The 11,811-nt window shown below is 45.9% G+C and overlaps 1 protein-coding gene across 1 annotated transcript in view; it reads right to left on the minus strand.

The window, feature by feature from the left end:
• Window positions 1–207: 207 nt before the first annotated feature.
• Window positions 208–11,811, minus strand: part of LOC306826804 (partitioning defective 3 homolog) — a 71,737-nt gene continuing 60,133 nt past the window's right edge. The window contains exons 5-6 of the mRNA XM_079348343.1: window positions 8,233–8,375; window positions 208–4,234 (exon numbers count right to left, since the gene is read on the minus strand). Of these exons, the coding sequence (XP_079204469.1) occupies window positions 3,823–4,234; window positions 8,233–8,375 (555 nt within the window). The 3' untranslated portion in view covers window positions 208–3,822. The remainder of the gene's footprint in view (window positions 4,235–8,232; window positions 8,376–11,811) is intronic.

The following is an 11,811-nucleotide window of genomic DNA, read 5'->3' on the forward strand; positions in this document are numbered from 1 at the left end:
TGAAATGTCCCCCTGTATGCTATCTCTCTAAATCTGCAGAGTTGTCAGAAGGAGTCATCAGAACACCAGAGCTGACAGATTTGACATTTGACAGCAAAGTGAGTCCTCCCTGCTTGATTTAAGACACATTTGATCCTGCTTCAAAGCTAGAGAGGGGGGGGGGGGGGGGAGAAACGCAGGACAGGCAGAGGCAGGCGAGGTTGTAAACAGGATGGGACAGCCTTCCGCTTTATTCTAAATTTGATATGTACAGGAAAAGTGGCTGTATACATTTCTCAATATATCATGTAAAAGTTTTCTGGAAAAAAAAACAAAAAACAGAACAAAAACAAAAATTGCACATCAGCGTCCATTTCTTCTTCTACTTTCAAACACATCACGGTACAGCGTGGTTGAAGGCAATGTCAAACGGGATACAAATACACTGATAACCGCTTGTAAGTGTTGGCTCTGGTAAATAAAGTTAAAAAAAAAAAAAAAAAAAAAGTTCCAGGTAGGAGTACCCCTTTAAAATGACACATTTTAATGCAATGATATTAAAAACGTGTAAAAAAACACACACACACACACACACACACGCTGGACATCGTGTGCTGTAGTGTCACCGACAAACAAACCACATCCTGTCTCTGTTTGTGTAACAGTTTATATTATTTCAGGCACTTGTCGATATCAGACCGCCGTGACTAAACTAGCTGAACAGTAACGCCCGTAAAGTTTACAGCACAGGTCAAAAAAAAAACAAACATCCTTCTAAATGTGCGAGTCTGCATGTTCGGACGCACGAGTGTTCACAGCAGGAAGTGCAGGCCGCTACAACCAAACACTTGAACTATAAAAAAAACAACCCCCCTCCTCTCTCTCTCTCACACACACACACACACACACACACAGAGACACACAGTGTGCATCTTATTTGGTAACACTTTTCATCAACCCTTATTGCAGTGACTTTAAAGCACGCTGAGCCGAACGGCCATCGTGTGGTTTTTTTTTTTTTTGTATTTTCTATATACGTTATTACAACAAGGTAGATACATTATGCAAAAAAGGGTCATTTCAGTTAGCTTCATACAGAGTGCTGTTGTGAAGTTTAAAAAAAAAAAAAAAATCAGTTTTCTTCACCTTTCCACTCTTTTCCGTTCATCATTTATCAGCCCGACTATGTCTGTCTCCCTCCCAGCAAGGGTCTTCATTAACTAACAGGAGATAATGTATGTCACGCAGCTTCACTCTGCATATGCGTTGTGTAGGAGTGAAGGGGCCATTACGTACCGCCTGTTTGTTTTCCCGCTGCTTAATGATAGCCTGGCTTTATTTCTTTATTGTTTTTCCCTTTTGTTTGATTTTTTTTTCCAGAGTTCGACCTCGGCTGGTTTCTCTTTTGTTCGTTGGCAGGCAGAGACACAAACGTTGGTGATGTCGGAGGAGGGAAGGTTCAGACTAAGAGGATCGGTTGCCACCTACTGCAGCAATTAAGAGCGAGCAGAGGGGCTGCTTTGCTGTGCTGGTGATTTTTAAGCATGTGTCATCAACGCCCAAGGTCTTCTTCCCGACCTACAAGTACAGCAGCTGGCTTCACTGATTACATTCCTCCATTTTGAATTCAAAACTAAAAAAAAAAAAGCATTTGAAAGGGTGTGATTGGAATTAAAGAAGTCATACGCAGCAGTCTCCAGAAACGCAGCGAGCTTTGGTTTCTTTAGCCCAAGTTTTGAAATTTCTCCAAAATAGTTTCCAGCATATAAAATCGATAACTTGCTCTCCATGCAGCGTTCAAATAAGATTTAAACAACTTATCATCAACTAAAAGGTACCAGAGATGGTCCAGTTGGAAATGTAAGTGAAATTATTTTTAATAAAACAGCCACGCTTGGATGATTTACCAACTGGGTAAAAAAAGGTTCAGTATCAAGTTGAATTTTTAGGAGGCAAAACTAAACCACACAGTCCCGCCCTACTGTGCTGTGATTGGCTAGCTCTATTATGCTATCATCTGCTGGAATAGCTCAAGGATAAAAAAACAAAAACAAAACAGGATTGGTACCGAGGAGAAGGCAGTTTGATTCTTAGATAAGACGAAACGGATCCTTTCACAGAAGCACGTTCGTTATCTCAACCAGGATTAGTGACGTTTGTGCAGAAACATCACAAACGGTGGCTCTCATGCTTCTTAAGCTACCCACTTAGTTTGAAAGAAAAACAAGAGGTGAACATGAGACGTGAACATGAAGTCCTTTGTACTCCTGGGGGAAGAGACTTTTCTGCTAAATATCTCTGCAGGAAAACATTGAGGAATTCCAGCGCAGTAGGGCGGGGTGAGGGTGAACTCGATTAGAAAAACAAAAAACAACACGCCTTGCACTGAATGTTATGTGAGGATGCACAGATTTACCCACTTTGACACTCAGAACATGTTTCTGTCACTCTCTTTCTTTGGCGATAAGCACTTCAGTTTGAGTGTCAGGTGTTTAAGGGTAGAAAAAAAAATAAAGCAATTAACTACTTGGGACCATTTTGCCTTTTGTTAAAATCTGGACAAAAGCTGCAGCTCGTCTCCCGCTGAGAGGCTTGTTGTCTGTTTCTACCCATCTTTATTCTGCCTTTTTTGTTGCTGTTATTCCTCTCTTCTTGTCAGAAGCCAGGCCCTCTGTCGGTGCCTCTGGTGGCAGCTTTCTCTGGCTCTGGCAGGCAGCAGGTGGCTTGTGATGAAAAATTCAGTGCAGAGCTTGACTCGGGAGACGAGTCGGGGAGGGGAGGGGAGGGGAGGGAGTGGGAGGAAGGGGAAGAGGAGGGGAGGGGTGACATGAGAGGAAGGTGGGAGATGAGTGTGAAGCAGAGGAGGATGAAGGTTGGGGTGTTGAGGTAGAAGAAAGAAAGGTAATGAACAGAGAGGATGGGAGCCAGAGCTCCAGACAGGCAAGCAGGCGGGCCAGGGAATCAAGCCCAGAGCGGTGCAGGGGGGCCAGGCAAAGGATCAGAGCTGTCTCCCCTCTCTGCCTGGGTCTCCTCCACGGAGATAACACACCATATGAATCATTTATGAGGGGGGGGGGGGGGGGCTTTTTTTTATTAATAACACACACACAGTGCCCTGCTTCTTTCATACACTTTGCCGTGTTTCCTCTGCTCCCCGGGGAGATCGCTGAGCAGAGAACGCCGCGCGGAGAGCAAACAGGATGCAGGGAAACGCCAGCAGCGTTCTTCGGGAGGTTGAATGTTAACTTTGAATTTGTGACCGATTGGGACGAGTCATCCGCGGGACATTTAAAAAAAAAAAGAAAAGAAAAAAGAAAGTATTATTTCTAAAGCCACGACACACTTGACTCGATTGTGAAACATGTACCGTGTCACTTTGCCTACACGCAAACCCACACAGAAAGTAACACCTCCCCCGTGGGCTCCGAGGAGCACCCACTCACTCACTCACTCACTCACTCGCTCACCCACTCACTCGCTCACTCACTCGCCCGTCTGCCCGTTTTTGATTGTCAGCACGTGACGGTGCCGAAAGCTCGATGAATCAGAGTCGTGAACGGCTGAGAAGGACGAGCACGGTGTTGGTGGATGCAGAGAAGGCACTGAGCGTCTCATGACTGTAGGAGGGACTGATCACTTGTGCAGTATAGGTCAGCTGCACTACAGGGCATGAACACAAACACGCACATACTGAGCACACGTCACAACCTCTAAGATCACCGCTAAGCTTCACGACCTCCAGCTCGTCCCTTTGTCAGGATTTGTAGCGTCCACTCCTGCTGTCTCTGTGAAGTCCTCTGTCCAGCTTCTCTTCCGTCAGTCCAACGGACCAACGGACGACCCTCAAGAATAAAAAAGCCTTCCTTTCTCCGACCCCAATCTATTCAGCCTGGCTAACTGCGACGGCGAGGGTGGCACATCGTGGCGGTAGGGCCCCTTTGGAGAAGCAGGGTCCTTCAGGTGCCCCGCCGAGTACCCGTCATAGCTGCTGTTCCCGATGCTCTCCTGCATCAACTTCCCTTTGGCTTCCTGCTCTCGCCGTCTCTGCTCCTGCCTCAGCAGCTCCTGGGCCTCCAGGAGGACACGGGCGTTGACGCCACCGCCACCGCCGCCGCCGCCGCCTGGGTAGCCGTTCCTGGAGCCCTGGTAGCTGGAGTACCTGGGGTTGTCCTTTGCTGTCTGGAAGCCTTCACCGGGTGGGTACACTTTATCCCACGAGTCCTGGGAGATGGTGCTGGGGTTCTTCCTGGGTTGCCTAACGAGGAAAGAGGAAACATGAGAGGAGCGTTTTAATTTAGCTTCAGAAGATTTCTTTAACTAAATAATGTTTGAATCTTTTTGGGTCAACCGTAGAACCACTAAACCACTTAAAGTTAATGCATATAACATGTTGTACTACAGATACACATCATTGTTTATAAGTAGGTTTAAGGAATGATATGTAAAGCTTGGAGGCCATCAGACTCTTGGGCCACGTGGTCCTGGGTTTGAATCCGACCTGAGGATCCTCTCTCAAATGTCCGACCCTGCTCTCTCTCCCTGATTACACGTTCCTGCCTCTCTTATACAAATTAATCTTACAAATTTAAAAAAGGCAGTAAACTCCACCGACAGAAAGAGTTAATTACCTGGATAGTTTTTTATGCGACACACTTGTGAGGTTAAAAACCGACAGATCAGCCGGTGCAGTATAAAACCGATGACAAACATCAGGTTCCTTCTCAAACACAATCCTCGTCTTTGTTCCTGACACACAACGTGAACCCTCTCTGCAGATTATTGTGACCTCTTTTGATGAAACAAAATATCAGCAGCAGCAAAACTGTTTTTTTCTGCAACCCAATTACCCCATGACAAAGTGTTTGGACTCTATAGTGAATATGGATTTCTGTCCTATTGTAGCCAAGGCATCACGTTGGATGAAAACGAGGGACCATTACAGCCTCACATGATCCCTGTGGGCGAGTCGTTGCCCGCGGTAACAACGTGCAGGGACACCTAACCATGTCAAAGTCCCCATCCAGCCCATTAGGCCCATTTCAAGACAGACAGAGACAACCATTGGATCTGACAGACAGTAACAGCAGAGCTCGGGGAAAAAAAAAAAAAAATGTCAGGGATGAATTTGCTCAGGCTGATATCTGACACCTGACACATGTCTTAAAGGCACAGCGAGCTGCCTCGCCCTTTACGAGAAGGTGAGGTGATGGTGGAGAGGAACTCAAAAAAGATGCAGATGTGTGACATGAGCTCTCATTTCTGCTTGACTAGCTTCTCTCTCTCTCTCTCTCTCTCTCTCTCTCTGGCAGCCCATATGATATGCATGAGTGTCCCAAAGCCTCCATCTCCCACCTTCATTTATCCCGAGGACAAGGAAACACCCGAGGAAAAGAGAGAAGAAGAAGACACAAAAAAAACATCAATGGGCGTTTGACTCGGAGCCATGCATAATTAGCAGGTTTATCAGCCAGCTGTGAAGAAATGGTATTATTCCTGTGTTTGGATTTGAGTAGGAAGTGAAGAAAAAAAAAAAACATTCTTAATGAGAACAGAGAGGGCCTTTGTTTTTATTCAAGAAAGATTGAAGCCAATTGGAGATGGATACGCTTCTCGATCGGTGTGATACGGCGTGTGGAGCCCAGGTTTATTCTCGCACACGGTTGAGTGGTTCCAATTTTCAGAGACGGGCGTCCCCGGGATCTGATTTCAATTCAAGTGTTGACAAAGAGGCCGAAGCCGATCTGACTCCCCCCCGCTGAGAGATGCAAAGCAGATCGCTTCTCTCCGTCTGAAGCCGTGTGTGTGTGTGTGTGTGTGTGTGGGGGGGGGGGGGGGGGGGGGGGGGGGGGACGTGTACATGTGTGGTAAACACAGAAGACGTGTTCTGTGTTCTGTGCGTGCACACTGTGAAGCATGACAGATGATAAACTAGAGAAGGGGAAAGGTGACAGAGTGAGACTGAGAGGAAAAAGGAGAGTTTGTGAGCGGTTGTCGTGCAGGGCAGATGTTGATGTGGTTCACACACACACACACACACACACACACACACACACACGCCAGAGGGACGCAATGCCTCTGCAGCTGTTGCAGAAAGTCTTCGGTCTCTGCCGTCAAACTGTGCTGTGAGATCAGCGGCGTGGTGCAGGTGATGATGAACATGAGCTCCCTTCATCAAGCGTCACGGTTTCAAACGTCATTTTCTTGTTCGGTAAAAAAGGGTCAGACGCAGAACAGAGCCGACCCCCCCCCGATATGAACGCACTTCTTTAAGGAATGCTAGCGTCAAGTCTCTCACGCTCTCACTGAGCATGTCGCCATCCACCACTTGAGCAAGGCATCGCATCAAGCCTGCGATCTCCCAGAGCGCCATGTTTACTCCGACTTCACACCACGGAGTCCTCCAAGGCAAACAATCGCCGGCGTTCTGCGGTTTATCCAAACAGAACAGTTTCTTAATGGAATTAGTGGAGGGAAAATAAAGGACGAGGATGTTGCCTCTGACCGCTGGAGCACGACGGTGCTTCATTAATCTTTCAGCAAAGCTGCCTGCAGTATTTATCAAGGAAGGGATTTATGGCGATAACGCTGGATTAGAGTACGATAGTGAAGTCATAGAAGATAATGTATTTAATGTTGGATCTATACGCTGATGGTGGAGCTCGCAGGGAGTGAGAAATAACAGACTATACACAAGAGTAACTTTGACTTTTTTTTTTTTTTTTAAGTCCCGAAAGAACGAGAAAATGTTCTTAAAGGTCCAAACTGATGTTGTTTTAAAGAAGTCAGTAAAGGACCATCTTGTACTTCCTCAAAGCATTTTTATGATATAAGTGAAGACACCTTATCTCACTTCCTGATACCGACTCAAACATCGAGACCGCTGGTTCTCAAACGGTGGGTCTGCACCCAAAAGTGAGTCTGCACCCAAAAGTGAGTCTGTAGGTCGCAAACACTCCCTGTAGTGATTATGAAACTTGTTCCTTTCTCTTCTTCTTCTGTCACATGTTTTGTTCCGTCTGAGGTCCAAATCTGCACAACTTCACCCGACGACCAGCCACCACCTTCAGACCTGGTCCTGGTTCATGCTGAGGTCTGCCACCTCAACAGAAACCTGCATATTTATCCCATATGCTCTTTAGTGAAGAAGACTCTCCAGGAACTGGCGCTACACAAATACTGATTGATTAAAAAAATATCAGATACTCGGGTCGTGATCGTCCGGTTTGAAAGGCTTCAGTAAAGATTCACTTTATTAGACCTTCTGTCCTGCTCAGGTTTTTAAGTCTGCCTGATTTCACATGTTTGACTTACTCTCTTAAGTAAAGGACATTATGAACTCAATTTATTATTAATCAACTCTTTTAATCAGTTGTATCACTCAATGTTGATATTTGCTCACCCATCTGACCCCCCCTTATTATCATGATCTTATTACTGATGGTCATGTTTGCTTTGGTTGGACATACAGAGTTGATTTCACTCTGTTTCAGATCCTGTTAAGAACTCGGGACTTTAACCTCGAACAAAATCCACTTTAAGCCATAAATCTCAACCACATTCAATCTACTTCGAAATTATAAAGGATGTTCCCATGTACCCAACGCCAACGCACACACACACACACACACACACACACACAGTAGCACTTCCTGGAACAACAGGCAGTCGTATCATGCAGATCAAAGGGAATTACATTAAGGGAGAGCAAAGCAATCATGTCAGATCTGTGTGAGAGGGTAACGTGATCTTTCCATTCGCAGGCTCGGTGTGAGTGTGTGTAAGTGTGTCCTGTGTGTGTGTGTGTGTGTGTGTGTGTGTGTGTGTGTGTGTGTGTGTGTGTGTGTGTAGTTGTGTGGCTTGAAGCTGACCCTGTGTGACCCCCCTTTTCCTTCCTCAGATGCTATATTTGAACAGATATGTATGTAATCTGCCATCATTACTGTTTCAAGGCTATTACCATGAATCAGACACACACACACACACACACACACTGACTCACACAAACACATTACAGTACATTACTGCACATTAGATTGAATTACAGATCTAAAACAGACACAAACACAGTCACAACCTCCTGAACACATTTCATATCAGACAGCACACACACACACACACACGTCTCTGAGCACATATTGATTGTTAGACAGACACAAACAAACATCAAACACGACATCACATCAGGCCTGTCCAGCACACACACACACACACACACACACACACACACACACACACACACACACACTCTCTTACCGTGGCAGGGAGCTGTACTGCCGCTGCGCCTGGGCGAACGAGTCTCTCTCCTCCTGCCTCTGCCTCTGCATCTGAACCTCCACGGACACGGAGTGCCGACCCGGCTGGCTGTACCCGCCCGGACCGTTACTGCTGTTGTTTGACTGAAAACAGCGAGATGGCAGCTCGGTTAACTCTTTCAGTTCTCATCTGTGTTTTTACAACTCGAACCTCAACAAGAGGTAACATCAAGTAAAAACTAAACACAACACGTGTGTGAGTCGCTCATTGTATTACATAAGGATCCTTTTTTATCTTTATTGAACCCGGTCTACCTGTGACGATGATTCATTTAGAGTTCTTTTCCTCCAGATCTGGAGATAACAGTGCTGAGTTTCCCTCAATAAGGAGCTCATTACTCAAGAAAACGACCGAGATGAACTCGTTACTCCAGGAAAAAAACAGAGTCTGCTAATCCAAGATGTCGAGGAAACAACCACCATGTTGTCACTATCACGGGAACACGGAGTAAACGAATGTATGGAAGCGTCCGTGCTTTAATTAAAGAATTAAAAACACCTGAACCTGAGTGTTGAATGTCTCGTTCCTACACTGACGAGCTGCTAAGGCAGGTACGATCAGTGTTGACACTACCTGGAGCTCGCATATACACAGCATGGGGCCTGGGCTCTGTTCTAGGTGGCGAATGCTGCTCTGGTTGCCGTGGCAACCGATGGGTCTTAAGATAAGGTTATGTAACTCATCAGTAGGATACGGGGGCATGACTGACGCTGAGCACGTTTCCTCTCCTTAGCGCACAGGTAGCAGTGTTAAACACTAAACACACCCCCATGTGTTTGAGCTGGAGCTGATTTAAAGCTGTAAAAATAAACTTTGATCAAGTGTTTACAGTGAAGGTTTGGATTCACAGAGTTAAAAGGATTTCCTAAACACTTTAACCTTGTTTGTTTTTTTTCTGCTGCAGCGATGTCAGCTCTGCAAACTTAATCCCACTGGACTTGATTTGATCGCGTTTGGAGACAGACGTGTCAGAGCCTCATTTCTCTCAGCTCGAGGCAAATCAAAGTTTTCTGCATCGGCTAAATGTCAGCGGAGTAAAGTGGGAAAATATTTCCTTTTGTCATTTGAGTGTGAAGACCTCTCGACGACGTATTACTGTGACAGCATCAGTCCGGTGAGACGTTTGTTTGCCTGTCGATCAGCGTGCTGTGACAGGTGAAATGTCTCTGTGAGGTGACGCGAGGTCGGATTTGAACCCACAGCCGCTGCAACACAAACCACCAGGACACCAGGGGCCTGTAGTTAGTATGTTTGTGTGTGTGCATATTGTCCTGATGTCTTCCTCTCACTTTCTGTCTCGTCTTTTCAACACTTTTACTTTTACCAGTAAAACAGCCAAACATTTGAAATGCTGAATCTTAACTAGTTTCAGTGTCAGTTTAAATCAAGCCTATGTATCATAACGATAATAAATAATGATAATAATGATAAACAGGTTTCTAAACAGTAGCACAATAAAAAACAAAAAAAACAGTAGCACTCAGTGACACGTGAAACCTCACATAAACTCCCAGAACCCCCCTCTCCTCCCACCGCCCCCCCCCTTTAAAGTCCAAACCACAGACACTTACCAGCAGTCAGTCGGGCAGACACACCCTGAGCTCGTCTCTTCTCAGGTCAAAATGAAGGTGAGACATAAACAGACAGAAGGAGGAGGGGGTGTGAGGACGGGGGCCATGCTGGAGACACTCAGACAGGGTGGATGTTAGTGGGTGTTAATGAAGGACACAACACGTGAGCGTCCTCCCTCCTGTGAGGGTCACATGGTCACAGAGGGCGTCGACTCAGGTAACACAGATCTTCATTAGGACAGTGTGGATGTGTAGACCCGCCTCCTTAGACATTCATTAAAACGTACTGATACATGTTTTAATCCCCAGAGGTTGTCTGTATCCTTGAAACAACCAGGACTAAAAATAAATCAACCTCATGATAAAAGATGAGAAGTCTGCCAACGTGGTCGTTCACTGGAATCATTAAATGTTTCTCTCTGTCCAAAGTCATTATCAAAGAATTCAAAGTTTACATGAGGATACATTCACAACTTTTCATTTGCTCTCACCGTATGGGAAACTGATTTTAAAGCTCATGGGGGAAAAAAAAGAGAAAAGTAGCTTCAGAGAAGTTAACCTTTGACCTCCTTCTCACCTCCAGAGAGATATGTAAGGTGTGCGTGGTTAACAGCTATAGGGACTGTCGCTGGTTCAAGTCCCGGCGCGGACCAAAAATCTGGGAATTTGGTCTGTTAGCTCGAGAGAAGCCAGACCACTTCCTGGACGCCTCTAAAGTTGTGAGTTGGACTCTAAACAATGAGCAGAGGATGGAGGTGGAGTCAGGGCCAGGATATCCAGCCTGTCAGTGATCCATGTCTGCTGGCTACATGTGAACCCCCTCGGCAGCCAATAGGTAATGAGATTAATTAGATGCTAACAGTTCATAAAAATACGTCTTCACTGTTGAGGTTTTAAACAGACAGATGCCAAAGTTTGCACCCGCACTCAAACAGGAGAAACTATTCTTCCTCTTCAGCCCACACGGCGTACCACAACCTCTTCCACTCCTCCGATGTTCATTAGCGGTGTGGGTGCAATAACTGCGTGCGGATCAGTCGTTACACGAAGCCAGCGCAATTACTTTTATGGCAGTGCAAAGTGTTGGGAGCCTGGCGGGAGCACTGTGGGCATCAGTTGGTGGGAAGACCGTAAAGCGATTAAGAGTGCTGAAGAGACACTCCCCTTTAAAAAAAGCGAATGAGGCCAGGGGCAATCACCTCTGGAATTGATGTGCATTGCCTCGCTACGCGGACCGACAATAAAGAACAAGCTGAGATGGAGGGAGTGAGCACCCACGCAAACCTTTCACCAGAGCCGCATGGAGAATCGCCCGCGGGTAAATTACAGTCCCAATATATTTCAGATGAGAAGGAAAGTCCCTTTAGAGGTTTAGGCATATTAAAATATTCCGAGGACTGCTTGCTCACTTGATGATTGTTGAGGAGTGGAATACCCTGAAGGCATACACATAATAGAAGTATTAAAATGATACAGTAGAATACAAGAGGCAATATTATGCCCTTTTTTTAAACCCCTAACTTCAAGAAAACAAACTCCTTGTTTCCCGTATAGTGGTATAAATGAGAACAATAAAGCTGGCGCGGTGCTGCCGGGAGAGCGGGCATCAGTCATCCTGATGGAATTAGACCGTGCTCCCCCCCCCCCTCCACTCCTCTAGCAAACTATTGTGTAAAAAAACGATGAAAATATTGCAAAAAAACTGATGGCCTAACATGGAGGGTTGGGGAAACAAGCTTGTGTTAAAAATGGATCACTGGGCAAATGAAGCACAGAGAGGTTTGAAAACTGCAGGGTGGATTCGGAAACACTTTACTGGAGGTGTCATTTAATGTGGTCACCCAAGGGTCCAGGATCCAGGATCCAAAACATGGCTGCAAGGTGCACAGCAGCATGATTAGATGGAGCCAGTAAGTATGATGCAGGGCCGTTTAAATATAAAGGATGC

Source organism: Symphodus melops (genome assembly GCF_947650265.1).
Source record: "Symphodus melops genome assembly, chromosome: 7".
Lineage (NCBI taxonomy): Eukaryota > Metazoa > Chordata > Actinopteri > Labriformes > Labridae > Symphodus > Symphodus melops.